This window comes from Punica granatum, chromosome 2 (assembly GCF_007655135.1).
Source record: "Punica granatum isolate Tunisia-2019 chromosome 2, ASM765513v2, whole genome shotgun sequence".
NCBI classification, from domain to species: Eukaryota; Viridiplantae; Streptophyta; class Magnoliopsida; order Myrtales; family Lythraceae; genus Punica; species Punica granatum.
Window position 1 is genome coordinate 9,037,393 of NC_045128.1, and position 25,800 is coordinate 9,063,192.

The following is a 25,800-nucleotide window of genomic DNA, read 5'->3' on the forward strand; positions in this document are numbered from 1 at the left end:
TTTATAATAATGTTACGAATATGGGAAAAAATTTTCATCTCATTTTTAGATCGGACGGTTCAAAAAAATTATCAAAATCAGAGCACAGAAAAGAAGGGTAATTATTTTTTATTTGAAGATTCACTGTCCAGAAAATATTTGAAATTTTGTGTGAGCTTTATAATAATATTAGAAATGTGGGGTAAAAGTTTCACCTCAATTTGAGATCGGACGATTCACAAAAGCTATCTAAATCACAACACCAAAAAAAGAGGTAAATATTTTTTATCTAAAAATTCACCATCTAGAAAAATCTGAAAATTTGTGTGCAGCTTTATAATAACATCGGAAATATGGGGTAAAAGTTTCACCTCGTTTTGAGATCATACAGTTCATAAAAATTATCAAAATTAGAATACCGAAAAGAGTGGTCAATATTTTTTTAAGGGAAAATAACCTCATGTAGCACAGTTTTTACCTTATTTTCACTTCCTAACACGTTTTTAAAAGTTGTCACGATCTAGCAAGAATCACCATTTTATTTACGGATCTCGCACACCATTAAACTCCGTCTAACGGCGTTTAACAGTTTTTAGATGGAGTTTAATGGTGTGCTAGATCCGGGAGTAAAATGGTAATTCGTGCTAGATCGTGACAACTTTTAAGAACGTGCTAGGAAGTGAAAATAAGGTAAAAATTGTGCTATATGAGGCTATTTTCCCTTTATTATTTGATTTTTACAAAGAAAAGAGATTGGAGTTATGGTTGTAATATAAAATATCACGGGATCGTTTGGTTCGATATGAAGTTCTCACTTTACATTGTAAAGTTCAATTACATCGTATTTTATAGTGCTTAGTCATAAAACTAACCATTGTAATTATTTCTCTGAATTAAAACTTTACAACCGTGGTTGGTAACGATTTTGCATTTGAAACACATGGAATTGTTAAATTACAATAGATATTATAATCGTGGGACCCATCTCTTATCTTCGTAAAAATAAATTATATATAATGTTATCACCTACATTTCAGTATTTATCAAACATAATAATCTTACGTTTTAGCTTACAATCCAAGGAAATAATCTCAGGGTTAAATTTTTCCTTCGATCTTGATTTTTCATGTAATCTAACAATATTCGACCCAAACTCCCCCAAGTGTTTTGGTTGTAATCACTTTACTGACACACCCATATATTTTTAACCCAGAAAAACATTTATGGTGATTCACTCTACACAAACACCATGATGGAGAATGGAGAATCGAAACTTTACTGGAAAAGCAGTTTCAATTCGACTAACCAAACACCCCTCGATCTTTACCCTATTAGGATAAATTTCATTAGGGAGTTGGTATGAAATAATTCGTATCAATTATTAGGAATTCGATTTTAAGTATAATATAAGTTCTCATATAATGACTTGACGATGATGTTAATTAATATTTTGTAGTTATATAATGCAAATTATATATTACGCTACTGATTGGCGGATTTATTCGTAGTATTGATATTCATAGATGATTTCGGTTGATTCAATGGAACCGCAGCAACGTGCGAGGGTTTTACACTAATATAAGCTAATGGAGAGTCTAAAAAATACTCTTCTTAGCTTTCCATATGTCATGTCCTAATATATTTATAGATTACACACATATAAAATTGATGACTCAGGTTCTTAGAATCACGATACGATTCTACGATTCAAGGGGTGGATACCGATTCCAATTCTATGGCATGAATCGGGAAGGTAGAATTGTGATTGAATCGCGATTTGAATGGCAGAATCATAGAATCGGACCGATTCTACGATTCTAGTTTCAACCCAAAGTCATATGCTTCCTTTCTCTCCCTCCTCATCTCTCTCATTGTGCAACAATATTGTTGATCGGTTCTCTTATTTTATGAAAAGTTTGAAACTTGTCTCCTGGCTATTAGTAATAGGGACTTGGAAAGTTTCTGGAACTACTTCGAATTAGGTTTCAGTCGATTCCTGATTGCCGTCTTGTTTGAGATGATTTAAGCTGAAATTGTTTCGACTTTTTTAGGTGCAAAGATGATTCCAAGAAGGGACAGACTAAGAAGAAGTTATGGAGGAAAAACAGTTTTGTCTACACGATCCGTGATCACAATACTATATTAATTTTCATTTGAGGTTGTTATAATGTGAGTGCTCTCTTGTGAATACTAAACACTATCTGATTTTGACGAACGATATAGGAAGCAACAAGATTTATATTTGATGTTTACTTCTACTATTTCTGACATGATATTTGATATATATATATATATATATTTTAATTACAGGTAGAATCTTACGATTCACGATTCGATTCTACGATTCATGATTCCACGACCCTCGACCAATTCTAAGAAGAATCGCAATTCTGACAACCTTGGATATGAGTTTTTTTCCTCCCCTTTCAACCACTACGTTGATATAACATTTTATTATTTTTCATTTACAACTATTTTATTGTCTTTATTTTATTTTTTTTGTAACTTTACCTATTGTAAAGCCTAAATTTGAGGAAATACATGATCTCTCTAATTCTTAAATGAAGATTTTCATACTTTGATTAGTTTTTTCAATGTCTACCCTAGTATCCGAAAGCCCATCGGGCCCCGACTAATTAGCTTTTAGATTCTCGCTATTCAATTTTTATCCATAACTCCGACAATTTTTTCTTAGTATCTTATTTATGAAATTACCTCATTATATTTTATGTTAGTGAACTTTTAAAATTGAGGAAAACATTACTCTCGCAATTCAAAGAAATTAAACATTAAATGTTATTTCTCCTCTCAATAAGTGCACTTCTTAGAACTTAAACTCCCAAAATATTATACGTCATTATATTTTTAACGTCATACTTTTTGGAGCATTTTATATGTCCATATAAAAAATATTGCCAAAATTTGAGATAACACACTTATAATTCTTTTATATTTTTCTATATAAATTTGGCTCTCTCATTTTTAGTTATATCAATTTAATCTATTGTAATCTAAGAATATATTAACTATCTCAAACTCCTATCATATCAAGTGTTTTCAATTAGTGGTCACTTTAAAATTTTATTTTTATATGTAAGTTTAATTTATCTTAAAAGTGTCATAATATTTGTATAACACACCAAAATTATGACAAATTTATTCAGTTATTTTTCCCTTAGAATAATAATTGGGGAAGAGTGACATATCAAAATAATGAATTATACCACCGCGAAGCACGGGATCCAACACTAGTATATGTTCAATGAAAGGTGCTTATTATTGTCAAAAAATATTCACATTTATTCTATGATTAGATCGTAGAAACATCAGTATACAGATGTGCAACTAGCCAATGATTTAAAGCATGTAACTATGTATTCCTTTGTTTTATTTTATGGAAATTTATTCCTCTTTACAACCTTTTTTCTTTTCGGTTACATCTTTACGACCTTTTAAATTTCGCATATTCATTTACATGGTAATTAATTTTATATTTACATTGCATAATTTTTTGTTTGGTAATTGCTTAATGAATTAGCAAACCTTACATCCGGCAACCAAATAAAAAAGTGGTACATTTGACGAACAAAATGTTGGGTGAGCAATACTAGTTTGAGTTCCGAGAAGCGCATTTGTTGGGAAGGGAATAACCTTAATTTTGATCATCTGAAATTGTGAGCAATTTCTCTCGCAATTTTATTAAAAAAAGTATAGTGTAATGGCATATGCTCTCACATGATAATCAAGAGTTTTCATATTCTATACTTATATTGGGACTATTCGTGCCATTTTATTAGCTATTATGATTTCTATTTCATTGATTAGATCTATGCGCCTTCTTTATAATTGAAAAAAATGATATATTTGTTTTTTTTTGGGCAGGTGGGAAAAGTCACATGAAAAGAAAACTAGAGTACTAGTTATAATGTCAGTTCTTCTTCACCAAAAAAAAAAGAAAAAAGAAAAAGAAAAGTTCGTTCTTACTATGGCAAGTATGTTAAGTCCATATATGTCCCATTTACTATTCAGTTACCATCGTAATGCGCATATATACCGCGAGAGACGCACCGTATTAGCATTCACCTCCTTCATTTTAGATCCGCATAAAACATGGCGAGTGCCCGTAAGCAAACTCGAGGGAGGCAAAAGATAGAGATGAAAAAAATCAAGGATAATGATGATCGATTGGTAACTTTCTCAAAAATGAAGGTCTGGTATATACAAGAAGGCGAGTGAGCTTGTAACGATGTGCGGTGTAGAAGATGGGATGGTCATTTTCTCACCAATTGGGAAGCCATATTCGTTCGCCCACCCCTCAGTGGAGTCCATAATGAACAAATTCCACAAAAGAGGCGCGGGATCGAGTACAGATAGCAGGCTGCAGGCCATATTTGATACCCATCGTAAATTGAAGTTGCACCAACAGAATGATATAGCTACAGCGAGTTGCTCGAGCAACTACATGCAGAGAAAGACAAAGCCAAGGCTCCGAAGCAAATAACTCGAGCAACGAAGGAAGGGAACCCCAAGAATCGGGAGCTTGGGTGGTGGGAACAACCCCTTGATGAGCTCACCCTACCTGAGGTTGCGAAAGCAGCATTGGCTATGGAGGCATTTCCCAAGGATATATGCAGCTACCTCAACCATTCAAAGGATCTTGATGCCCCTAATACCCGAATGGTTAAACCATTCAAAGGATCTACCCGCCCCTGCGTACGATATCTTATCTCAATGGTTAACCATTCCAATAAGGATCTAGCTGTCGCATCCCAATGATTAATGTGTTTGATTTTTGAGTTGAGTTGAGTTTTGATTTTAATTGGTTTGTAATAATTGTGATGTTGAATTATGAGAAAAAGTGTGAAAAAGTAATGAATAGTTGGAAGAATTTATTATTAAAAATTAAATTGAATAGTTAAAAAAATTGAAGAAAAATGAAAAAAGTAATAATTGTGTTGTTGACTTTTGTTATGTAGTGAGTAGAGTTAAAATTAGAGTTAAAATTTTAAAATCAGATTGCGAATCAAACGAGTCAAACCATAGAATCAACTCGTGGTCTCAATGACAGCTACACCACATAATAATTTGGAAAATAAATTACATGTATTTTGATTGCAAATTTAAGATCAAATCTCTATCTCTATGTGAAACTAATCTACGACCATGCGTGGACTACTACTCCTCACTAACATATGTAGAAAAAAAGTTAAAAGAGAAAAATTATTTCTGATACTTTTTTTCCATCTGTACATTATGTGATAATCAATAAATCAACATGGTTTAGAAAGAAAGTGTATAAATATATATATATATATATATATATATATATTGTGGGATTTTGCTACCGATCTTTCCAAAGTTATACCATTTCTCCCTACCTATATATAGTCCTTCTCCCCGATTTGAAAACAGATCGGTCCATAAGCCAAGAGATTAGGTCGGACCATATTTACAATATCTCACGATGAGGTATGTTATCCCGCTGTTCTTCATGATGCTTCTCGCGCTTGCTATGAAGAAGGGGGTCTCACAGGACGTGCCTACAACGACTGTTATGTTAACAGATGAATTGGAGGCGGAAAGAGTGGACGTCACAGTTCACTGCTGGTCCCCGGACGAAGACTTCGGTTCCGAGAAGCTCCAAAAACACTACGACTATATATTCAAGCTCCAATCAGATACAAAAGTGGTCACCTGTACCTTCGATTGGCTCTGGGGATTGTTCACTTACGATGTCTATGTCCCGAGTAGGGACCGGGACCGATGCACTAATCACTTATGTCGGTATATCATAACAAGGCGAGGCCTGTGCTTGCACAACCCAATAACCCTCCTCTTTGATATATGTGAGGAGTGGAAAGAGCTGCCACCCCCGAAGGCGTGATGCTTTTTTCATAACTCAAGTGGTCCCCTCCCCCGTTTACTTTTGAATAAAAGAATTATATTGCATTAATTATAACATCTTATATAAATAAATATATATTATGATAATAATTTTAGATATTAATTGCTTCTTATTTCAATTTTACCCTCTGGGGGTCCAAGGAATTTTCGGATATGCTTGTCTTTCACGATCTCCTTACCTTTGATCAGAATTTTCTCTGACTCGTCCCCAATCTACCATCTTGGGAGCAGAGGGGATCCAATCTATTACTACAGAACCCCTTGATTTATTGCAATTCATTTATTATGAAGGTCCTAGGTGAACTAGTTGTGGCGATGTACGCAGGGGAGAGGGGGTATAAGAGAAAAATTATCTTATTGCCGCCTAAAGATGATTGGTGTAAGGCATTTTTGTCTTCTAAATAAGAGAAAAATATCAATTTGATTCTCAAAAGATCATATTACCATCAATTTAGTCTTTCAAAAATTTTTACCCGCAATATGGTTTTTCAGAGATCATATTACCATCAATTGATCCTTCAAAGATTTTTGCCATATTGCCATCAATTTAATTCTTCGTTAAAAAACTGTTATAATTGCTTAATTCCATCAAATAATTTCTATAAAAAAATAAAAATAAGTACAGGCTTGAAAGTGAAAGCCTGGGCTCGAGCTCGGCTCGTGTTCGATCGAGCCTGGAGAGGTGAGCTCAAGCTCAGCTTGTGAGCATTTAGAGCAGCTCGAGCTCGGCTTGTCAATTTTTTCGAGCACAAGCAGCTAGGGCTCAATAAGCTTGATCAGCTCGAGCTTGACTCGGTTGAACTTGACAAAATTCTAATTTGACAAAAATTACAATAAACGCATCCAAAGTCTCGCTAAGGCTCACGAGCCGCTCGAGCTGAGCACACCCAAACTAGAGCTTGGTTCGTGAGACTGTTCGGCTCGGCTTGAGGTCGAGGTTGCTTGTGCCCCCAGCCATCAGGCCCCATATCGAGGACAAAGAGAGCAAGGAGAGGGAGTATGGGGGGAGATTGCCAGTGACCTTGTGGGTTCGATGGTGCTCGACATCCATATATCTCTATCTTCCCCTCCTTACTCTCTCTACACACCTTCTCTCTCCTCAGCAGGCTGTCAATAGCCTAAACAATCCCTACAACTCATGGGGTGATTAATGCCAACAGCAACCAGAGTGCACAGAGGGATGGGCTTGTAACCCCCATGTGCGTTTTCTTTTGAATTTACTTTTAACCTTTTTTTCTTGAGTCACATGCAATACATGTGACTTTCCTGTCCAAGTCGATGGAAACTGTAACTATGGAGAGTATATTTTCCCTTCAACACAATTCGAGGGGCGAATGTGTCCAAAAAACATTGTTCAGGGAGGAAAAGTACTACGGATCCATAGTCTAGGGGGCACCAAGATTATTTTTCCTATATGTTAGACTAGGGGTGTGCACGGGTACCGAGTGTACCCGGAATCGGTTGGAACCTACCTTAACGGGTAGAGTTCGGGTAGCTCGTATTGAAAATAGGATAGGTTTCGCGTATTAAAATTAAGAACCTATGAAAATCGATTTCAATTCCGGTTCCAGTTCCTGCTTACAGGATACCCGAAACCGGTTATTTATTAAAAAAAAAGAGGAAAGAGTAAAGTTACTATCTCCTCTAATGAATTAGAACAGAGACATTTTGTTGTGTGAGATCGTATTATGGATGTTCAATTTTGTCGATGGATTGAAGAGGCATATTATTATTTCATTGTTGTGAATTAATCTAAATTTTATTGATATTCTATTTGGCGTGATTACTGATTATGTATGTGATATTTTCGATTTTATTTAGCGGAAGAAAAAAATTTACAAGTTTCAATAGGGTACCCGGAACCTGTGGTATAATACAGGTTCTGGGTAGGTTCCGGTTCCATGATTCAACAGGATAGGATCCGGTTCCAAAATCTTGAAACTTATCCCTTACAGGGTAGGGTCCGAGTATTATGAAAAATACAGGGTACTCGGAACCGATCACCCCTATGTTAGACAAACCAATAAATGATTGTGAAAAATATATGCCACAATAAATCTTTTTGCTTTTGTGTCAATTTTATCATAATCTTTTAAAATTACACTATATAGCACATCGTTTAGGGTGTAATATCAATCATAGTACAACATTTTATTTTTATGTCAATTTTATCACAATCTTTTAAAATCATACTACATAGCACATCATTTAGGATGTAGTTTTAATTATGTCATGCTCTAAATTTTTCATAAAAATTAAACGGAAGGCTAATGTGACACACACATTGATGAATAGTGAGTCCAAATTCTTATCACATGCGAGATAACACGTATTTCTACCCGTCTGGTACCCTTTTACCCACCGACTCCCTCACTATCAATACTTGAATCCCATTCATGCCCCTCTTCACACATCTCTCACATCGCTATAGTTCCAAATTTCTTTTCAGTTCAGTACTTTGCCCTTTCTCTCCCCTCTTCACTTACGAGCTTGTTAATCTCTCTTTTTACACTTTTTCCCTTTTGTTTTTATAGAAGAAAACAAATTAAAATTTACATTTCATTTTACATGTATGAGCTTCTCTTTTCTTTCTAATAATTTTTCACTCATTATTCATTATATGAACTGCAATAAGTTCAATATGTGATTTTTTTTATTTTATTGATAGTGTGGTTGTTTTCAAAAAGAGTAATTACGTATGAGAAGATGCGGGTATTAATGGTGAGGGTGTCAGGTGAGTAAAACGGTACTGGACATGTCAGAATATGAGTTATTTTGTATGTGACGAGAGTCTGAACTCAATATTCATTCGAGTGAGTCTTATATCAGCTTTCCGTTTAATTTTCACAGGAAATTTAACGTTGGACTATAATTGATACTACACTCTAAACGTTGTGTTATACAGCGTAATTTTTAAAAGATTGTGATAAAATTGACACTACAACAAAAGGTCACATATATTTTTTTTCTAAATAATTGAATGAAAAAAAGGGGTAAACGAAAAAAAATATTCAGGACACCAATGCTGACTTACGCTTCGCGGCTCTTCGGTACCTGCGGGTCTTCTCCCTCCTCTGCTTCCAAGATCAGCGCAGCTCGTGCTCCCATGGCGTCTCCTTCCTCAGTTAGGATCGCAGTCGTCGGCGACGTTGTAAGCTCTCTCTTCCCTCCCCCCTCTCTGACGAGCTTGTTCCTGCCTTGAAGTAGTTCGTTACCAATCGATGGACTTAGCAGCATTGTTCTGCAGAAAAGTTCTCCCTGCTGCCCTTTGAAGTTCCTTTCTTTCTGATTGGTAATTATTCCCCTTGCAAGTCAAGGGCAATGCTTGATACTAAAATTTTCTGACGATTGCTTTGCTCTGTGAACTCAATTGCATTGAAGCACGACCAATGGAATCTTGAAGAAGATACTAAAGCGCTCCAGTTCTTGAAGGTACTGCTCCGTTTAATACCAATTCAGTGCTCTTTATAAGGTGGTCTTGTCATATGTTTCGTTTAGATAGATTAGGAAAATCAAATGGGCAGCCTAATTAACTGTGATTAGTGAACTCCAGAGTTTGTTTTGATGTCTCCCCGGGTTAAGTATATGTCGCTCGTTTTGAGGTTTTTATTAAGGTTCCATCATAGTTGTGGTATAGTTTATTGCCATGTTTGCTCAAGATGAATTGTTGGGGCGTCGAGCGTGGTAACATTGGTAAGGAAAGCAGAAGCCTGGTAGAGGATTATCTTGGGTGTGAGAAGCCACTATGTATTATTTGCAGAAGCTTCAGAGAGATCCAGTGTCTTTAGATGTCTCATTGCCAATTTTGTGTTAACTTGTTCTGCTGCTCTTCCGTTTCATGTGACGATTCATTTTGGGTGCATTTCTGCATGATTTTAATCATTTATCATAATTTGAACCACTAATTACTCTAGCTTCTAATACGTGTCCTCGTTTATTGATGTGTAGCCAGATTTGGTGCTCTTCACAGGTGGCAGCCTTTTCCCTCTTGATTATCTTACCTTTGATTTCGTGACTTTCTTCTGATCCATCCTTTGAGCGAGCATTTTGGGTATCTTGTGAGTTTTTCTTTGTGACAGTAAGCACTAGTTCAGTGGATGTTATTTAGGCCCTGTTTGTAGGGAAAAGTTCTTGCTTAGGGAATGCAGCAAAAAACTTGAAAATGCGTTTGATTGGCTTGCACTCTAATAAATGTTTTAGATGGAAACGTTCAAATATACTTCCGTTTTCAGAAGAAAGGAAGATTGGAAACTTTGTTTTCCAAAACAACTGTATACTTTCTTTTTTTTTTCAAACTAGAAGGTAGGTTAGAGTGCTTGGTCTAATCTGGATGTAATATATGTCTGCCTGTTTAGAAGATTTAAAGTAGTTCTGCATTCATTGTTGAACAATTCCCGTTTCCCCTACCAATGAAACCCATCTGTAAGTACTGCTTGTTTTGATTAGAACGGAATTTGATAACAAAAGGATGCAGTGCAAATTAAATCGTTAGATTAGAGAGGAGCATAAACTAGAAAATCTGTAAGGTAACAGGGATATTTATACGAGATGAGAAACAAACTTTAAAAGTAAGATAAAGATCAGGATATAATTTGTGTAACATGATCTTGTCATCTCTTGTGCAATTTGTCAAGTTTCTTGATAATATTATTCTTGAGCCTGTCCTTTTTTTTGTTTTTTTTGTGAAATCATTTATTTATGAGGTTGGTTCAGGATTTTGGCAACGAGAATGTCGAACTTGTTCGAAATGTTGCAAAACTTGATTTTGCAAAAGCTGTAATATTGGGAAACCATGATTCCTGGAAAACGCAGCAATTCTCTGGAAAGTAAGTGTTCACTTCTTGTTACATCAAGCCGCCTGTTGTGATGTAACGGTATGGCATGAAGGTGTCTTTAGTGGAGGACATTCTTTCATCATGATATTTGCCATTGTAAAATCCGGATTAGGCAAACTGAATCTTCAAATATTTTGGTTGGGAATATTACCAGAAAAGAAAAATCTGTCAACTCTTTCAGGTTGTTATAAATCTTCTTTCATCACTTCCTCCTATAATTACTACCAATTTCTTTGGCATTTAAGGTTCATAGACGTATGATATCTCAATAAAGGAAATAAGACCTTTTCTTTTTTCATATAGGAGAAAAGATAATATTCGGCAGCAGCTAGAATGGTGAGTAGTTCAGGTTTCTGAACCGAGCTAGCACGTGTTAGGCCCTGACCACACTCTTCCTTGGCAACAGCTTGGGTTGGTCCGCCGCGGCCCTCACCCCCTTCTCATTTTCCCTTATGGGACACAGCACCATCAGGTCCATTGTTTGAAATCTTCCTTGTTTCTCCGGGTAGTACCATCAATGTAGCAGTTGCTGGAACGTCAGGGGAATCTGAGGGAATATTCTCCTCCACCAAAGCAGCAAAATGTGATCCATATCCCGATTCTTTCGCCTGACTATGCGACTCCTTTCCCCCAATAGGTCCTGATCTTCCTGCATGTTGCCTTGATTTGCGGTTTTTTCCCTGGACGTGCATCCATAGCCCAAAGGCTGTAGCATCGGCCGAAGCCGCCACCCCTTGGCCATCCTCCGCCGCCCACTGGCAATCTTGCCTTCCTTCAATCTTCCTCTAGTACTCTCATTTTGTTCCATCATTAAGGACATCATCTCTACTTCCTGGTCACCGCCTTCCCCAATCACCTGGTTCGTGGCATCCATCGATAAGCATGTCTCCTTCCCGTGTCTGTATCGGCCACACTGGAAATAGATGAGGTGTAGCCCCTCGTACTCCACCTAATATTTCTTGCCATTGACATAATTGCTGGCACCAACGGCTGCCCGAAGTCTACCCAATGCAGAGGCGGGTGTAGTTTCCCCGAATGAGACCTTGAGTATGCTTATCAATGACCCAATGCATAACCAATTCGACGTAATGATAGGTTAGTGTAGTAGTCCATTGGCAAGTCTGGAATTCGTACCCACACTGCAGTCTTAGCAATCCTCGACACCGGGGGGTCAAAATCATGGGTCCACTCCTGAACCGTCAAATAATGCCCTTGTATGATCCACGGTCCTTCGAATATCACCCACTCCTTGGCAACCTGGCCGCGTAGAAATTGTTTGGTAGGTCCACAAGGTCGAAATGGCGATCAGACTACACAGCTAGTCAAGCCTCCTCTTTAGCGTGGTGTATCCAACATTCCTACCTAACACCTTGATGATGATAAAGCCTCCGAATCGAGATCGCAGGCAAGAGAGTTCCTCCTCGGTGTGTAAGATCCTCAATCGTAAGGGGTTCATAAAGTCAACTATCGACTTGGCCTTCTCCTCAGATTTCGAACCCCCCATAAATATGCCACTGCCCGCTCCAGTCTGGCTCCCCAGTAGCGCTACCGCGTAGCCCACCTTTAGGCCATTTCCCACCCCCTCCGCACCTTTGGGTTGGCTTGATTGATTTGGGATCATTTAAGTGGACTTGATGCTATACAGGAAGCAATCAATTGACGAGGGCTTGAGTGATGGATGCCAGCTCCATAGCAATTGAGTTTCAGTTTAGCTAGTGCACTTTCCCAAGTTCTGACATAGACAGGCAATGATGGAAGCACATGGACGCTTGGTTCGCGCAGATGGTGAAGGCAGGCATTGACCTAAAGGACTAACCTTTTGCCAGTTTGAGCCTCAAAAATCCAAATCCACTTCCTCAACTTCCTCGACATAAGGAGCGGTCTGCCTGCGCAGTAAGGCCGCGCCGGGATTATTTGCCAAGTTCTGGAGTAAACCCAACTGAATGCGCATGCACATGCTGTTTATGAGCAGCCTCAGACAACCAAGATTTGTACTTGCGGGATGAGCTATGTAGATCTCAACCTATCGAGAGAAACCACTCGATCCCAGGACATAGAAAGCTCTTGGCAATACCAGGCACAAGCTTTGCATCGAAACAATGGCTATCTGTACACAGATATGATAAATATTACAATGTAGATCACATTGGAAGCATCATTATCCTCCAAATGACTGTTGGCAAATTCATGAAATCTCCACAGTAGATTGATTAAGATTTCATAATATACAACAGAAAAACATTGTACATTTGAACTTCACATTCTTTTCTCATCCTTAAGGACGCTCTTATAGGCTGCAAAAGGTCTTCTTTTTCTTCAAGCTAATTGAGCAAAACCAAGCCCTTATACACCAACAAAACTCGAGACCCAGTTGCAGAGGACAGCATGGTCTACCATTCAGGGCAGGCAAAAACGGAACAAGCGAAAAGCTGTACAATTTCCTTATTTTTTGTACGAGAGATTTGAGATATAACATATAATCATATATTGTAAAGATACGAGATTGGGCTGAAAAGCTTGCGTTTGTTATTGATTCCATTGGTATGTATACAACTCAGTCTTGATCAATAAAAGGAAAATTATGTCTATAGCTAAAATAGGCTATCCCAAGTATAGTATACATAGATATGTACAAGAATACAGTAGGAAGAAATTCCTTCCATAATACTCCCCCTCAAGTTGGAGAATGAGAATTCCCAATTCCCAATTTGCTGAGGAGAAAATGGAATTGATCGCGACCAAGTGCCTTAGTGAATATGTCAGCCAACTGAAAGCGCGAAGACACATGGGAGGTGGCGACAACTCCAGAGCGCAAATGTTGCCTAATGAAGTGGCATTTCAATGTGTTTGGTGCGCTAATGGAAAACTGGATTAGAAGCAATGTGAATAGCCGCTTGATTATCACAAAATAAGCGCATTGGACAGGCATGATGAACACCAAGAGAGCTGAGGAGAGAGCGAAGCCATAAGAGTTCACTAACTGTTGCTGCCATAGCCCGGCATTCTGCTTCTGCAAAGGACTTGGAAACCGTCGTTTGCTTCTTGGTCTTCCATGAGATGGGACTACTACTGAGGGTGATGAAAAAGCCAGTCAAGGACCGCCTAATCATAGGACAACTGGCCCAATCTGCATCACAGTAAGCTGTTAAGGATAGAGAAGTTGGACGAAGAAAATTCCTTGTCCAGGAGATTGGTTGAGATAGCGGAGTACTCGGATGACAGCGTCTCAGTGACCTTGGCGTGGGTCCTGTAAGAACTGTGATAAGATATGGACAGGATAGCTGAACTCCAGTCTAGTGATAGTGAGATATAGGAGACAACCAATAAGACGACGATACTGTTCCGGATCAGAAATGGAATCACCCCTATCCTGAGATAATCGATGTTGTTGTTCCATAGGAAAGTAAGCAGGCCGAGAACCCAATATACCAACCTTAGTGAGAATATCCAGAGTGTACTTCCGCTGATTGAGAAAAAACCTGAACCACTCCGAATGATTTATATCCCCATAAAGTATGATAATGGTCCAAGATCCTTAATACGAAAGCACTAGTGAAGATAATTCTTGAAATGGACACAGGAGGCAGAGTCATTGGTCACGATGATCATATCATCCACATAAACGAGCACTACAAGAAATACACCATCACGAGAAAATGTGAATAAAGAGTGGTTTGCCTTAGATTGCTGAAAACCATATTGGATGAGGGCATTGGCAAATTTAGAGTACCAATTGCAAGAAGCCTGGCGAAGACCATATAATGATTTTCGCAACTGACAAACCTGACCAGTATGAGAGGAGCGAAAACCAGGAGGAAGGGACATGTAAAATTCTTCATCCAAGTCCCCATGGAGAATGCATTGTTGACATCAAGTTGATGCATCTCTCAGTTTTTAGCAACAGTAATGGTCAATAAACAGCGTACCGTGACTAGTTTGGCGACGGGAGCAAAAGTCTCATGGAAATTGACACCTTCAATTTGAGTGAATCCTTTTGCCACAAATCGAGCTTTATAACGTTCCAAATTACCATCCGCCCGCCTTTTAATCTTGAAAACCCATTTACAGCCAATGGGTTTCTTCCCAGGGAGAAGCGACTAGACAACCCAAGTACCGTTATCCTCAAGAGCTGAAATTTCTTCGGCCATCGCAAGGCGCCATCGTGGATCCTTAGCTACTTCTGAGTAAGTCATTGGCTCTATGTCGGAATCAATAGCAGCAAGGAAAGATAATTGTGTTGCATCAATGTCAAAATAGGTAAGATAATGCTCGAGAGGATGAGACGTACCTGGAGAGTGCAATGGCGTGGGTGATTTTGTGACGGAGGGGTAATCAAAACAACAAGCCGTGTGAGAGACAAAATCTTTGAGCCAACTCGGTTGATGAATATTTCGGGGGGCCTTAGAACGAGCAACGCTGTCTGCTGGAGGCTCTGAAGTAGATGAGACAATCGGGTCGGTAAAAAATGGAGCAGGAGCCGGGTCAAGTATTAAAACGGGCGGAGCTGGTGGAGCTGGAAATAAATCAACCGGCTCAACGGATGAGGACTGGGCTGGAGCAGGCCCAGTTTCCACTGGGTCGGGTGGAGAAGCAGAGGGAAAATGCGGAACGGAAGATTGGGCCGGATGAGGCGGAAGCCCAAGTTCGCTTACGGCTTCAACTGAACTGGGCTCAGCGGGCCTGAATGATGTGCCCTGGATCGGATTTGAACTAATCGGGCCAAAAAACTCCCCTTGAACAGCTGGACCCGTAGTATCTAAAAATCGGATGCCGGTGTTAACTAAATCAGTAGATTGCTCCCTGCTGAATGGAAAATCAACCTCATTGAAGCAGACATCTCAAGAAATAAAAACCTCATGATTCTCCATATCATAAACTCGCCAATCTTTCTTTCCAAAAGGATATCCAATAAAAATGCATCTCTTTGAACGTGGCCAAACTTATCCTTAAATCGAGGATTATAATGTGCATAACATAGGCATCTAAAAACACGAATATGCTGATAATCCGACTTCTTACGAAAAAGTAGTTCATAGGGTGTCTTGCCCGATAGGACACTCGAAGGTGTGAGGTTGATGAGATGTGCCGCAGCAGAAATGCATTCCCCCCAAAAATCAATGGGAAGCGAGGCTTGAAACATCAGAGCCCGGGCTACATTGAGGATGTGACGGTGCTTGCATTCGATCCACCCGTTTTGTTGAGGCGTATCGATGCATGAAGTTTGATGGATAATCTCATTATCAAAACAATATTCCTAAACAACCCTACTAGTGAATTCTGATCCATTGTCACTTCGCACAGTTTTCACTATTCGGTTGAATTTATTCTTAACCAGCTTGCAGAAATTGATCAAGAAACCTTGGGCCTCTGACTTATCTCGAAGAAGATAAACCCACACACCACGACCAAAATCATCCACAATTGATAAGAAATAACGAGCATCGGAAATCGATGAAACCTTGTAGGGCCCCCATATGTCACAGTGGACTAATTGAAATTGAAAGAAGCTTTAGTTGAACTTATTGGGAAACTGGAGCGTGTCTGTTTTGCTCGGCAACATACATCACAAAGTGCGTTACTATCTGACCGATGCATAAAAATGGAATTACTCTCGAACTTAACCCGGCAGGAAGGATGTCCCGACCGCTTATGCCAAATGTCTTCAGTATATGCTTTCATTGCCCGTGCTCTCTGAAACGAAGAAAACACTTGTCGCAGAAGCCAGATCCCCCCGTGAAGTTCACCCACTCCAATCGTACTCCCTGAGGTGCGGTCCTGAATCAAACATAGATAAAAAATATAGTGTACACTACAATTAAGTTCCCGAAGTAATTGAGCCACGGACAATAAGTTGCAATTAAAATCTGGCACATAGAGAACATTACGAAGGACGATACCATCTCCAAAAGAGACCTTCCCAATGAAAGTGGCCTTTGTTGTTCCATTCGGACCATGAATAATTGGACCATCATTAATTGGAATAATATAAAAAAGATTGTCCAAGTTACCAGTCATATGTCATGAAGCTCCGAATCAATGATCCAATCAAGTTGTGAAGTAATGGGCATAAAATTCTCACCACTTAAACGATAAACCTCACCATCGTCTCGTGAGACTATCGAGACAAGTTGCTGTAATTGGACCTTAGAGAGATTTGCTAATTTGCTGAGGTGCTGTCTGTTCGCAATGAGCCTGGGCCTGGCCCGCTAGATGGCCTGTTGGACTCTGGGAAGAAGAATGTTGGGCCGATTGAGTAGGCCTCCACTGCCCACGACTCAATTGGGCTGGATGCGTCCGGAATGGGCCGCCCAAATAAAACCTGCCCGATTGCCCGAAGTTGAATGAATCGAACCCGGAACTCCTCCTCCATGCATCTGCTGAACAGAAGACGAGGAAGACTCAAAGTTTCCTCCTGGCCGAGACTGTCCCGACAAATTTCCTCTCGAGCTTCATTGATTCGCTTGGTTGGAGTTTGGGTAACCATGGAGCTCGTAGCAGGTGGCTCGGTGGTGGCCATTTTGCCCACAAGAGTTATAGAATGGGCAACCTCGAGGCTTGAAATCGCCTCGGTTGGAACTAAAATTAGGGTTATTGCACTCGGAATCAATCGCGACTTTGGCTGCAAAACCCATCACTTGGGAGCTGGAATCTCTTCCTTGAGCAATCAATCGTTGAGCTTCATCATGCCCGACCATCGAATGGGCTCGATTGACGTTCGGCAGGGGATCCATGTTCAGGATTTGCGATCGAATGGTTGAAAATTCGAGGTTAAGGCTGATTGGGAACTGACCAACATTCTCCTTCTCCTTCCGGGTAGCGATTTGAGCACTGGTGTCACAGGTGAGTGCCGGCAAATCAAGGTACACCTTGTATTCACCCGGCGTCACAGAGTTACTGTTGCCTGTATTCTTCGACATTTTGAAGATTCAATAATGACGCTCAGTTCAAAAGGAAAACTGGCAGAAAGAGAAGACAAGATCATCTCTCATAAAATCCTTCCATAATATATATCATCTCTCAATGTCCCGAATTCCTTCTCTCGTGATCACGAATTTGCACGACGAATAAGGTAAATGTAGCCGCCGCCTCGTCCTCATTCGGTGAATTGAACTTTCATCACTCCCTTGGGCAGATGTAAATATAAATTAGAGAGAGAGAGAGAGGGGAAGAAGGGAAAGGTTTTTTCTACCATTTTGTTGTCACGTAAAGGAGAAAATGAGAGGGAGTTTCTGACAAGGACATGTTGACGATTTGGTCGTGTAAGGATTCCGTTGAGTAAAGGTTATATTTCGTGGCGGGAGTGGCAGCATACTATCTTGGGAAAATTACTTTCTATATTTGTCCTCTACCGTTAAATTAGAAATGGAATTGCATGTGACGTTTCATTCCATCAGACTGCACAGATCAATTTGAGGCGAATTCCATATCGACCGATAATGCTCAGCACGCGCAGCCAAAAGGAAAAATATAAGCTTAGTGCAAGGCAAAGACATATCAGATATTGGGCAGGCAATTAAATTGAACAACCGTACCTCTTGGAATAGAGTGATCCGAACAAGATGGCAGTAACAGGATCGCAGTTTTATCCGACTTTTCTTAGGGTTGGCTTGATTGATTGGAAACCACTCCAAGTGAAAATAAGATGCTATACGAGAAGCAATCGATTGCCACGACCCGGTTAATATCAGCGAGAGAGGAAGGGACGAATACTTTTTCTCGTAAAAGAACCCACCCGGATCAATTCGCTATTGTTTTAATATGTCCTGTACTGATGAACAATCCTAGAGACAAACAATCTATGCCCAAACTCAAGTGCGCTGAAATTTTGTTCTCGCACTAGATAAGATTATAGACACACCTGAGGAACTCCAAGCTCAGCGGGGAAATAATTCGGACACCGTCGCATCATTTATAGAATAAATCCCTTCTGCTGCACTACCTACTTTCGCCTCACCTCCATCCTCATCTTTTTTGACGGAGAATGCAGGTCACTTCGGAGAGGTGATTTCTGAAGTCCCGTTTCTTAGTATCGAAGAGATCTCCAACATTGAAAGCCTGTCCATGGGATTTTCTTGCACACATAAGAGGGCAATTTGCAGACACCTTGTGAGCTTACAAGATGAGGCTGAATCGACCAGTGATGGGTCAATGAACTCCATGCCTTCGCCGCTTATCCATGTCTCATATGCCTGAAATTGATGAAAACATGACTTTTCTCGTAACTGCTGCAAATGTTTGCTATCAAATCCGAGGTTAGGAGATTTCATTTGATTCACATCATCAAAATATTCAAAAAGTAACAATACAATTTGAAGTTATTGGTCAAACTACTCCAGTGCATGTGCATATGGAAGTTTAGAGACCACATGGATCAACCTGAAGCAGACCTATAAGTTAAGGAGATAAGTGCCATTTATTTCATATCAAAACTGAGGGCGAAAATCGCAAAAAATATGACGGAAGGAGTTTTTTCAGATTAACTTACATATTCAAGAAGGTTCAGGTTCTCGCTTGGGCCGTAGCGACAGTTTGTCTTCTTGCCGCTGATTATTTGCAAGAGAAGTACTCCGAAGCTGTAAACATCGTACTTCATCGAGTATATACCGTTCCTCACGTATTCAGGAGGAACCAACCGCTGCATCACATGAATTATCCAAACTAAAGTCATTTATCGTGAAGGGAAAAGGAAGTAGCCTTTTGTGTTTGAGATAATAGTGAAAGGCCATTAGTTCTCTCACGATGTCCCAACAATTCGACCGGTGTTTGCTTCAAGTTCGTTCTTCCGAAAGATTCTCGCGATGCCAAAATCTGATATCTTGGGGTTCCACTCGCTGTCAAGCAAAATGTTGCAGGCTTTCAGATCCCGATGAACGATCGTGCAGTTTGAATATTCTTGCAGGTAAAGGAGACCTTGAGTGACCCCCTCGATGATTTGCAATCTTTTATCCCAGTCCAAATAATATCTTCTAACTGGATCTGCATCGATTTCATATTGGTGAATTCTGGCTAAACAACATATTAAAATTATAGAAAAGAAGCCCAAACTGTCCACCTGAGTCTCTAGCTATGAGTCTAGAATAAGAGTCAACTTGATCCCATTCGATCAACTTTCAGCGCAAAGGAATTATTTTCAATGATTATTCTTTTCAAAAGTCCTCTCAACATCAGCTTCAGCATGTCTCATTAGGAATCCTCTCACTAACCAATTCAAGAGAAAGCAGATAATTTAAAGACGGTGAAAATTTCACGAACCGAATAGGTAGAAGTCCAAGCTTTTCCCAGGCATATACTCATAGATCAGCATCTTCTCTTCCCGGTCAGTGCAAAATCCCAAAACTCGAAGCAAGTTCACATGTTGAAGTCTAGCAGTTAACATGACTTCATTCTTGAACTCCTCGAGACCTTGGTTTGAGTTTTTGGACAACTTCTTCACTGCTATTTCCTGATCATTGCACAACTTACCCTAGAAGAAGCATCAATTAATGTTCAATAATCAAAAAATCTTAGTCTCTACATTACTCTCAAGTAGGAGAATAGTGAATGCAAGAACAAGCTTACTTATTTTGAAAAAGAGATTTTTCCAGTTTATCATATTTTATTTCAGTGAGAAAGATTCCAATAGCTTCCGAAGTTCTTCGAATTCAAGGATAATAATGGAACAGGGTTGCATATTTTACCTTATAAACAGGTCCGAAACCACCCTCTCCAAGCTTATTTTTGGCTGAGAAGTTATTGGTTGCTGCTTTGAGGGTAGCATAGCTGAATACTTGCAGATTAGGAGTATCACTTTCAAGACTTTCACGAGACCCCATACCACATTTTGATCTTTGGATCAATCCCTTTATCACTCCCAAGAACCCTTTTCTCACCAAAACAGAGCAATGATCTTTTAGAACAGTACCGTTCTAGGAGGCAAATAATAGGAAATTTTATGGTTTCGGAAATTTACCTCTTGATATGCGTCTGCCTCGCAAGTAAAATATCACACCAAAAAGCAGGAGGATACCTAAAGCAGCTGTAGCAATGGCAACCGGCAGCAAAGTTTGGTTCCTTTTTCGACCTTCACTTGCTTCCTTGGCTGTGGAATTCGTTTGATCCGTACATTAGAATGTGCTTCTAAAGATACAAATGTTACAAGTAATCCATAACAAGATTAAAGTTTACTCGATTGCCATGCTGCAGCTCATAGTTGAAGTGGATGTGTGCAGAATAATCATCATTTAATTATAAAAAACTCAATCACCGAGAACAGCCAGAAAGCATTCAACACAAAGGCTTCTTATGAGAACTAGCCACAAGTTAACAACATTTCGAAAATCATAACAAAGAATAAATTATAACATCTATCCTTTCACCAGCGTAAACTTTTAGATGAATTTCCAGAAGTAATAGAAAACAGAAAAATTACCTGCCTGAGAAAGAACCCAGTCAGCATCATTTGAGACTTGGAACACATTGTAACCCAAAAGCCCTTTTTCCAGTGAATAATCAACTTTCCTTCCGATTACATCAGGACCATCGAAATTAACCCAATAAGACTCCTTGATGAAAATATCCACAACATAGGTGGAATTATACACCGGTGTTGTCCCATACCCAATATCCCGAATATAGGACTTCATGATCTTATACCCGATGGAGCCATCACCTGTTAAAACGGGACCGTCTGCTGGTGACCCAACATAATTTTCATTCACATTCTCCAGCTTCCATGCATATCCATGGAAGGGGAGGCCAAGCACCAACTTGTTAGCAGGAAATCCTCGAGTTATGTAAACAGTTATACAGAAGTCAGTGTTTTGGGGGTCGAAAAGAGGGGCATGCGGGTAAATGTATCTCTCCTTGGTGGGCAAATGGTAGTCATAGGCAATAATATGGAGCCAATCCAAGCTCCGACTAATCGAGTCGATTGGGTAACTCACGTCAAAGACTTTTTGGCAGTAACCTGCCATTGTCAGAAGCAACCGGGTTTTCCGAGATGTTTTTGACTCAGAATCAGTACCTTCTCTCAGTTCATCCAGAAAAGTACCGAAATTTGTCATGTTGGTGGTCTCACTGGGAACAAACCCAAACAGATCGAGCCCATTGAAGCCATAGGACCGAGCTGCTTTGATTGAGGAATTGATGAAGAACTGCCTTGAAGAAGAATTACCCACCTATTGAAAGGAGACAGAAGGATAAACATCGAATGCTATCACTAACATCAAATGAAATCAAACATGTTCCAGAGAAGGGAAAATACTTTTCCTCAGCCGAACACAACCTCAGTTTTCTCTTGAACAATCCAGTATCTATTCTATCAGTCACAATAATTTTAATTGGATAGAAATAATATGTCATATCTGATCATCATTACCATGGACTCGAAAATGGCAGGGTCATCTCCCCCAGCCCAAACAGACAAGAGGGTGATTATCCTATTGTTCTTGCGCCTGACGGTGCTCGTAAAGCTCGAGAACTTCGGGAGCTCTGAGGAGTTGATGGAGAGCTCAAAGGTGGAGGAGTTGATGTAAGCGAAGGAGCATATGAGGTGGGTGAACAGAGCAGAGGCGATGTCAGAGACAGGGATTTCGCTGCGGGAGATGTAGTAGCCGGAGCGAACCCATTGCTGGGATATCGACGAGGAGAAGAAGTTGCAGAGGAGGAGGAAGAAGAAGAAGTTGCAGAAGCAGGTGGAGATGGAGATGGAGGTGGGAAATTTAGCTGCCATTAGAGAGAGGGGGAGAAAGGGAAGGATATTCTACTGTCCCATGGCTCAACCTTTGGCTGATAGAGTGCAGAAAGTTTTTGTGCTTGAATAACATCATTTCATACCAGTGAAGACATTCTTTTTCTTTAGCGAAAACTTTTCGCGCAAGAAAGAACAATATTTAGTACAAGAGAAATCCTTCTTCTGTACTAAATGAAAGAGCTGTAGTGCGAAAAGTTTTCGCACTTTGGCTCAAAAGTTTTGTGCAAAGAAAAATTTTCTGCAGTGTGCTTCTTTATACAAAACATTGTTCCTCTTGTGCAAAACTTTGAACAGCTTTCAGTAGAATTTCCAGGAGAACGGAAGACTTTTTTTTTTTTTTTTTGGTTTTACTTTCTTTCCTCCCATTTTGTCATGTGAAAATTACAGAGAGTTTCGGTTGCGGAGGAGACGGGACTTATTGACTATTTTGTCATGCAAGGGAAGGACATTCTACTGTCCCATGGCTCAACCTTTAGCTGATCAAGTGCAGAAAGTTTTCTTTCCACCCATTTTGTCAAATGAGAGAGAGCTTCCGTTGCAGAGAAGACGAGACTTTATTGACTATTTTGTCATGCAAGGACTATTTAGTCAATTAAGTATATTGACTAGAACCAATCAATTAATTCTATTTTTGGAAAATTGCTTTCCATATTTGTCCTCTACCGTTAAATTAGAAATGGACTTGAATATCTATTGTATTTGGTTTTAGAGTTGAGTTGAGTTTTGATTTTAATTAGTTTGTCCTAATTGTGTTGTTGAATTACGAAAAAAAATATGAAAAAAAGTAATAAATCGTTGAGAGAAAGTAATGATTGTGTTATTAAATTATGAAAAAAAAAGTAATGAATAGTTGAGATGAAGTAATGATTATATTGTTGAATTGTGAAAAGATAATGAATAATTTAGAGAATTTAATATTAAAAATTAAATTGAATGGTTAAAAGAATTGAAAAAAAATAGAAAATTAATAATTGTGTTGTTGAATTGAAGATAAGTGTGGAGATAAGTGGAGTAAAGTTAAAAATTGTTTTAAAACCAAACACACCTGGACTTGGTCATTTCGATGTGAATTTTCATTCGACCAACAATGTTGAGCAAGCGCACCCCATTAATTCAAGGCAAAGAAATATCAGATATTGGGCAGGTATTCTAATGGAACAATCATACCTCTCGGAGTCAATTGACCCAAAGTAGCAGTTATGCGATGAGAGTTTTGTCCTCCTTTTCTTCAAGTTGGATTGATTGATTTGGGATCATTTAAGTGGACTTGATGCTATACAGGAAGCAATCAATTGACGAGGGCTTGAGTGATGTATGCTCAGCTCTCCACAATTCTTGGCCATAGCAATTGAGTCCCAGTTTAGCTAGTGCACTTTCCCAAGTTCTGGCATAGACGGGCAATGATGGAAGCACATGGAGGCTTGGTTCGCGCACATGGTGAAGGCAGGCATTGACCTAAAGGACTGACCTTCTGCCAGTTTGAGCCTCAAAAGTCCAGACTCTACTTCCTCAACTTCCTTGACGTAAGGAGCAGTTTGCCCGTGCAGTAAGGCCGCGCCGGGATTATCTGCCAAGTTCTGGAGTAAACCCAACTGAACGCGCATGCACATGCTGTTTATGAGCAGCCTCAGACAACCAAGATTCGTACTTGCGGGCTGAGCTATGGCAATCTGAATCAGTCGAGAGAAACCACTCAATCCCAGGACATAGAAAGCTCTTGGCAGTACCAGGCACAAGCTTTGCCTCAAAAGAATGGCTATCTGTACACAGATATGATAAATATTACAATGTAGATCACAGTGGAAGCATCATTATCCTCCAAATGACTGTTGGCAAATTCATGAAATCTCCACAGTAGATTGATTAAGAATTCATAATATACAACAGAAAAACATTGTACACCTGAACTTCACATCCTTCCCTCATCCTTAAGGGCGCTTTTATAGGCCACAAAAGGTCTTCTTTTTCTTCAAGCTAATTGAGCAAAACCAAGCCCTTATCTCACCAACCAAACTTGAGACCCAGTCACAGAGGACAGCATGGTCTACCATTCAGGGCAGGCAAAAACGGAACATGCGAAAAGCTGTACAATTTCCTCATTTTTTGTTTGAGAGATTTGAGATGTAACATATAATCATTATCATCTCTCAATGCCCCGAATTCCTTCTCTCACGATCACGAATTCGCACGATGAATAAGGTAAATGGGGCGCGAAAACAATATGTAGCCGCCGCCTCGTCCTCATTCGGTGAATTGAACTTTCATCACTCCCGTGGACAGACTCATTCGCTTCAGTGATGAACTCCTCATCCCTCGAGAGGAATATCCTCGAGTTCACGCAATTTGCCCAGGCAAGTCCCAGGGCAGCACAGACCTGCCTCCCCGAAGTATAAAGGCTCCTCAGGTTCCCCACCCTCAGGCCATTTGCGCCTTCGCTGGGGCCAACCAAGTCCACCACTTGGTTTGTGATGACAACCGCTAAATCGAACTTCTTAGCAATTGACTTCAATCTCCCCGAAATCTTGAAGAACATGGATGACCTCCGCTTGAGGTCAAGGGGTGTGTTGTCGAATTCCGACCGAAATAGCGCGGCTATGGAGTCGATTATGATGAGCTTAACGGGCAGTCGGGTCCTTGAGTTTTCCAGGAAAGACTCTATCTTTTGCATTTCGTCAAGCAGATGATCAGCGGTGTGGAGTGGGTGGACGAATATGTAGTCCAGTGGGTCGTACGGAGGAGTGAACAGACTGCGGTGAGTTGAGAGGAGGGCTTGGGCGAGTTGGCTGAGCCGGCGAGAGGGGAAGGGGAACTCGGAGTGGAGGAAGAGGGAGGCGGCGGAGAGGCCGCCGAGGGAGGACGGGAGCTGGGCCGAGAGGACGAGCTGGAGGCAGAGCTGGGTCTTGCCGGAGCCGCTCTCGGCTGTGATTTCGGTGATGAGGCCGCAGGGTAAGCCGCCGCCGAGGTGGCCATCGAGGACGGGGCAGCCGGTGGTGAGCTTCGGGGTCAGACGAGGGCGGACAAGGAGGGTTTCGTGTCTCATCGTTCCGGTGGCGGACGAGGAGGGTTGTCGGGGACAGATGATGACGAAACATAGCCTATTTGCCTATTCAGCAAAAAAAAATTAAAAAATTAAAAATAAAAATTAAAAATCCTATTTGCTAAGTTTTGAATAAAAAAATTTAGGTGACGTTTGGTAACACTCCATTCAAAATATTTATATATATATTTAAGTGGAGTTGTAATTATGATTAGAAAAAAAAAATATGTGTGAGAATTTATTATTAAATTAAATGAGAAGATAAAAACTTAATGATTATATTGTTGAATTGATGGAAAAATAATAAATAGTCG

At 39.8% G+C, this 25,800-nt stretch overlaps 4 protein-coding genes and 1 long non-coding RNA gene across 10 annotated transcripts; 2 read left to right on the forward strand and 3 right to left on the reverse strand.

Annotated features, from left to right (window-relative positions):
• The first annotated feature begins 5,443 nt into the window (after window positions 1–5,443).
• On the forward strand, window positions 5,444–5,863 carry LOC116193623 (S-protein homolog 2-like). Its single transcript, XM_031522365.1, has one exon. The coding sequence runs from the start codon at window positions 5,444–5,446 to the stop codon at window positions 5,861–5,863; it is 420 nt and encodes a 139-aa protein (XP_031378225.1).
• Window positions 5,864–8,875: 3,012 nt separating this feature from the next.
• On the forward strand, window positions 8,876–13,254 carry LOC116196465. The gene is made up of 5 exons (XM_031526198.1): window positions 8,876–9,034; window positions 9,265–9,315; window positions 9,832–9,855; window positions 10,597–10,709; window positions 11,022–13,254. Exons 1-5 carry the CDS (start codon window positions 8,906–8,908, stop codon window positions 11,056–11,058), a joined length of 354 nt encoding a protein of 117 aa, XP_031382058.1. The 5' UTR covers window positions 8,876–8,905; the 3' UTR covers window positions 11,059–13,254.
• A 2,955-nt stretch (window positions 13,255–16,209) lies between these two features.
• LOC116196466 lies at window positions 16,210–17,950 on the reverse strand. Its single transcript, XR_004154830.1, has 2 exons — window positions 16,819–17,950; window positions 16,210–16,493 (listed from the first exon to the last, which is right to left on the reverse strand). It is a non-coding gene; the product is annotated as an uncharacterized LOC116196466 (long non-coding RNA).
• A 478-nt stretch (window positions 17,951–18,428) lies between these two features.
• On the reverse strand, window positions 18,429–23,240 carry LOC116196460 (class V chitinase-like). Of its 6 annotated transcripts, none has more exons than XM_031526190.1 (8): window positions 22,075–23,236; window positions 21,127–21,874; window positions 20,668–20,796; window positions 20,396–20,577; window positions 19,971–20,160; window positions 19,457–19,549; window positions 19,204–19,376; window positions 18,429–18,907 (listed from the first exon to the last, which is right to left on the reverse strand). In XM_031526190.1, the coding sequence occupies exons 1-8, from the start codon at window positions 22,426–22,428 to the stop codon at window positions 18,707–18,709; spliced, it is 2,070 nt and encodes a 689-aa protein (XP_031382050.1). In that variant the 5' UTR covers window positions 22,429–23,236; the 3' UTR covers window positions 18,429–18,706. The 6 variants fall into 6 exon arrangements, with proteins under 6 accessions (XP_031382050.1, XP_031382049.1, XP_031382054.1 ...); XM_031526189.1 differs by having other exon boundaries at window positions 19,971–20,181; window positions 22,075–23,232; XM_031526194.1 differs by having other exon boundaries at window positions 18,665–18,907; window positions 19,204–19,353; window positions 19,971–20,181; window positions 22,075–23,240.
• A 1,023-nt stretch (window positions 23,241–24,263) lies between these two features.
• LOC116196464 (DNA repair protein XRCC3 homolog) lies at window positions 24,264–25,539 on the reverse strand. Its single transcript, XM_031526197.1, has one exon. The coding sequence runs from the start codon at window positions 25,487–25,489 to the stop codon at window positions 24,590–24,592; it is 900 nt and encodes a 299-aa protein (XP_031382057.1). The 5' UTR covers window positions 25,490–25,539; the 3' UTR covers window positions 24,264–24,589.
• Between the last annotated feature and the right edge of the window lie 261 nt (window positions 25,540–25,800).

Coding starts and splice junctions, on each gene's coding strand:
- LOC116196465 (XM_031526198.1), top strand. CDS start 8,906: ATGCTGACTTACGCTTCGCGGCTCTTCGGTACCTGCGGGTCTTCTCCC. Junction 9,856..10,596: donor ATTTGGTGCTCTTCACAGGT/GGCAGCCTTTTC, acceptor AGGTTGGTTCAG/GATTTTGGCAACGAGAATGT. Junction 10,710..11,021: donor ACGCAGCAATTCTCTGGAAA/GTAAGTGTTCAC, acceptor TTTTTCATATAG/GAGAAAAGATAATATTCGGC.
- LOC116196460 (XM_031526189.1), bottom strand. CDS start 22,428: ATGGCAGCTAAATTTCCCACCTCCATCTCCATCTCCACCTGCTTCTGC. Junction 20,797..21,126: donor CTGGGTTCTTTCTCAGGCAG/GTAATTTTTCTG, acceptor CGAATTCCACAG/CCAAGGAAGCAAGTGAAGGT. Junction 19,377..19,456: donor GGTCGAATTGTTGGGACATC/GTGAGAGAACTA, acceptor AAATGACTTTAG/TTTGGATAATTCATGTGATG.
- LOC116196464 (XM_031526197.1), bottom strand. CDS start 25,489: ATGAGACACGAAACCCTCCTTGTCCGCCCTCGTCTGACCCCGAAGCTC.
- LOC116193623 (XM_031522365.1), top strand. CDS start 5,444: ATGAGGTATGTTATCCCGCTGTTCTTCATGATGCTTCTCGCGCTTGCT.